The sequence below is a fragment of the Pinus tabuliformis genome, chromosome 2_1 (assembly GCF_031772625.1).
Source record: "Pinus tabuliformis cultivar Carrire ecotype Pingquan chromosome 2_1, CPIR1, whole genome shotgun sequence".
Classification (NCBI taxonomy): Eukaryota; Viridiplantae; Streptophyta; class Pinopsida; order Pinales; family Pinaceae; genus Pinus; species Pinus tabuliformis.
The window spans coordinates 273,835,417-273,839,586 of NC_142299.1; the positions used below are offsets into that span (position 1 = coordinate 273,835,417).

A 4,170-nucleotide genomic window follows, 5' to 3' on the forward strand; every position below is an offset into this window, starting at 1 on the left:
ATGAGTCCAACTACTTACTAAAAAAATTTATTAAAATAATTTATTTATTTTTAAATTTTATAACGGGCATCTTTTATATTTTTCAAATAATATTTATTAAATATTTTCTACAAATATATAACAATATTTTAATCGCTTTATATTTTTATTTATTAAAAATATATATTAATATTTTAATCGTTTCAAATCTCATCATTTTTATTAATCGAAATACGTACTATTTAAATTGATTAATTGACGTAAACTATAAAGATATTGAGAATGTTCTCGTAAGTTTGCGTACTCATTTGTTACACTAACAAAATAAAATCAATTATTTTTTTTAATTAATGCTATGAATTTTAATATGTCAAATGTGTTATTTGCCTGTGCAAAAGGTTAGCTTTCCTATGTACAATGTGAAACCAAACTAATTTGAATTCAAATGGAATCTATTGTTTGAGAAAGCCAAGACAGGTCAACTCTCCTTAATTGGCCTAATCATATTTGGGATTTTACCTTGCCAATATTCTTTGCACATGTGAATAAAATACGGAATAAAATGTTTTAGCTAAACAATTAATAGATTTAACACTCTTAAAGTTTAACCATAAGTAGCTTTTTGTTACCCTTTCACTTGTTTGTTTTAATGGATGACATGATATCTACTGCAACTAACTTGATTATATGCTTCTATTTAATAAAAACGTACTTCATACAGTAAGTTTGAATTAGTCTATAAGAATTAGGTCCAATATTTCATACAGTAAGTTTGAATTAGTCTATAAGAATTAGGTCCAAAGTTTTGGATCCCAGTGGGCGCCCACCCTTCGTTGAACGTTGGAGGTCTCTTGGACTTGCTCCAGGGAATCATGATCAATATGCTTCAAAGTGAGGAATCGATAAAAGTTCTCCCATAGAGCTGCCAATTACATAGTCAACCAGGGGCCCGTGATTTCCCCAAAGAGCTGCAAATTACATAGTCAACCAGGGGCCCGCCAACGCCACTGCACCCGATGTTTTCCTCATCCTCCATTTGCACGGACGTAAGACCTACGATGAAATTTGCTTTATTTTTACTAAACTGAAAAGTCGGTTGATGCCCAACTGGCTTTTTCATGCCTCCATTAATTCCAAGTGTCAAACGTGGAGAACGGGCGGCTGGTTGACTCGATCTTGTATAGTCCTCCACGTCTCTCTTTTCTATTCTATAAATACTGGTTTTACAATTTATATAAATACTGGTTTTACAATTTATGTAACACACCACTTCTGCGTTCTGCCCTTGCAGTATATTCATGTTTCGCTTGCTCATAAGAAACTAAATAAAATATGGGCAACCATGTCTGCTGTCTCACGGTGGGCAATCACAAGGAAACAATTCAGTTGGTTCCCCTTGCCGGCCCCGTTCAGATCATTCATAAACCACTCTGCGCCGACCGGATCATTCAAGAATTCCCTCAACATTTAGTCTGTCACTCCGATTCATTCTACATCGGGCATAAGACGCCCACTCTATCTCCAAGTGACCAACTGAAGTTGGGCAACAAGTACTTCCTTCTACCGCAACACTTCTTTCACTCTCCCTTGTCTCTCCTATCGCTCGCTTCCTTAATATCGCCGCCTCCGCCCACAGAATCTCCACTTACTTCCACAGTTCGCCTATCAGCTCCGCTTCGCAGTATCGAACGCGCTTCTGCTTTGTGTCAACCGTTTGAGATACAGAAAAGCGACGCTGGCAGAGGACTTCGGATCAGAGTGTGCCCGGAGTTTATTTCAAAGCTTTTGGAAGACGGATGGCATGACACTGATGAACGTGAGTGTTCTGAGGGCGGGGATTCCGGAGATGAGGATAATAGACTCTTGAATACTCCCGAATTGCGGAAAGTCTATGCACAGTTGGTCAATTACAAAGCCCAGTGTTGGAGACCTAGACTTGAGAGCATCAGGGAAAATGACAAGATGGTCGGCCATAGGAAATTCATGAAAATTAAGAGATTGGAACAGATGAACAATTCGTGCTCTTGATCAGTTCAATGTGTTGTGCTCTTTTTTTCTGGCACACCTTTCATTAATTCTGCCACAGCTTGGCCAAGAATTCTGGTGCAATATTATCTAGTGCTTCCTTGCACAGTTTTCGTTTTTGCCATCAGCCATGATAGTCATTTCTGCTGAAGTAATGGAATTCAAATAGATTTGATCTGTCAACGGTGCTGAACTCCAGTCAATCTAGCGGGCTCTCATGTCTGGAAGATAAAGAAATATGCATGTAACACATGGAATTCATGCGCATATATTACATGGAATTCATGCGCATATAAAAATGGCTAGGAGCTCGTTGAATTGAATTTCCAACGGCACTTCTAAGACTTCGGCTTCCACTGCAAAGCCATGATGGCTAATCATATAAAAAATGGCGAAGAAGCTCGTTGAATTGAATTTCAAAGGGCTACAATTAAGACTTTTGCATCGACCGCAAAGCAATAATGGTCAAACATATTATTTCCAAGTTAACCTTATTGTAAATGTCAGTTCTTGGACACCGGCGACAAAGTCAATGGTTGACTTTTCGTTGTTTCATTCTGGGTTGTAAATTAGAATGTCATGGTTGAAGTACATTATGGATTTTGCAATTCTGTTCAATAACTTTTGGCCTAATTATTTATTTTTTATTTAAAATTTGTTTTTAGAGGGATAAATCTATTAAATTAGATAAAATGTATTTTTTTTTTTAAGAAGTTAGTTATTTTTTAATTAATTTATCTTAAATAAATTAATTAAAAAAATTGTCATATTAACATGTGTCATATTAGATGTGGTATAGTATTAATAAGCTATAATAAGAATTTTTATAATAAAGCTCATTAAATCTTTATAGTTAAAATATTGTTATATATTTTTTAAAATGTATAGGTGTTTTAAGTCATATATTAAATCTTTTTATAATTAATAATTAATAATAATTTAATTTAAACTTATAGTTTAATTAATTTTTATGATTTTTTTAATCAAACAATGCGACATGTGCTATAGAGTAAGTGTTTTGACGGTTATCATAGATTGATAGTTATTGGTATTTACTAACCATTTAATTTATATGAAAGAGCTAGCTATATATTAAAAACAAAATATCCAAAAATCACACGACAAATATTGAAATGAGAAAACAATAAGTAATTTTAATACAGGGGGATTAAATCTTAAACACTGTGACAAGACTTTTAATTTATTTACCAATCATATATATATGAGATTGAGTGGAGAGGTGTTCATTAGTAGAGTGTTAAGAGATATTGTAATGCCTTGTTAAACATTTATTATAGAGATATTGTAATGTCATGTTAAATATTTTAACTTAAAAACAATAAAATTAAATTAAATTTAAAATACAATAAATAAAATTTAAAAATCTCTAATACAATATAATAATATAGTCAAAATAAAATTGTAATGTCTTCACTATATATATATATATATATATATATATATATATATAGATATATATATATATATTTTTTTTTTTTACTTGATATTACCAAGTAGGGATTGGTCCATTTGACACGTCACCTGGTAACATGTCACGAGACTTTATGTTTTTCAGCATTCCATGTCACTTATCCGACAACTACTTGGTCACTCTCTGAGCGATTGTCCGAGATGTTAGGCCACCTTTGGAAAGACCCCCGCCTCCTCGCGATCTGCAACGGATTGTATGGAGGGCCATTTGGCAATTACCATTTAATGTACACAGGGTTATCTATACGCTTGATCTTCGCTTTGGATTCTGCGTAATTTTCTTATGCTCTGCCCTGTGCGTGGCACGAGCAGGTTTGTTTCTCGCAGTTTCTATTCTCGGGCTTGCTACCCCATCGACGGTGGTCAGGGGGTTTTGGAAATCTATGGCTCCAGATCCTTGCTGGGTTGCGTCAATCATAATGTGTTTGGTTATGTGGTTTTCACTCTTGGCGCCATTCCATTTACCACTGTTTGCTTTCTACGTTCCGCTCTGCCATGGCTCCGAAACCCCGCTTGCATTGGCGCTCATAGAATCAGGTTATGGCGCTAGTGCTGCTTGGCAATGTTCAGGTGAAGTTTATTATTTCTTTTTTTATGAAAAGGATTTCTTGCCTTAAGGCTCTTCTGAGCAGTGTTTACCTAATCATTTTACTAATGGCTTCACGGTATTCCTTG

General features: G+C 34.7%; 1 protein-coding gene across 1 annotated transcript; it reads left to right on the forward strand.

Annotated features, from left to right (window-relative positions):
* Positions 1-1,257: 1,257 nt before the first annotated feature.
* On the forward strand, positions 1,258-2,556 carry LOC149199830 (uncharacterized). Its single transcript, XM_089399463.1, has one exon. It carries the CDS (start codon positions 1,312-1,314, stop codon positions 2,005-2,007), a length of 696 nt encoding a protein of 231 aa, XP_089255589.1. The 5' UTR covers positions 1,258-1,311; the 3' UTR covers positions 2,008-2,556.
* Positions 2,557-4,170: the final 1,614 nt, after the last annotated feature.

What these genes read in the sequence shown, in the direction of transcription:
- LOC149199830 (XM_089399463.1), top strand. Translation starts at nt 1,312, where the DNA reads ATGGGCAACCATGTCTGCTGTCTCACGGTGGGCAATCACAAGGAAACA.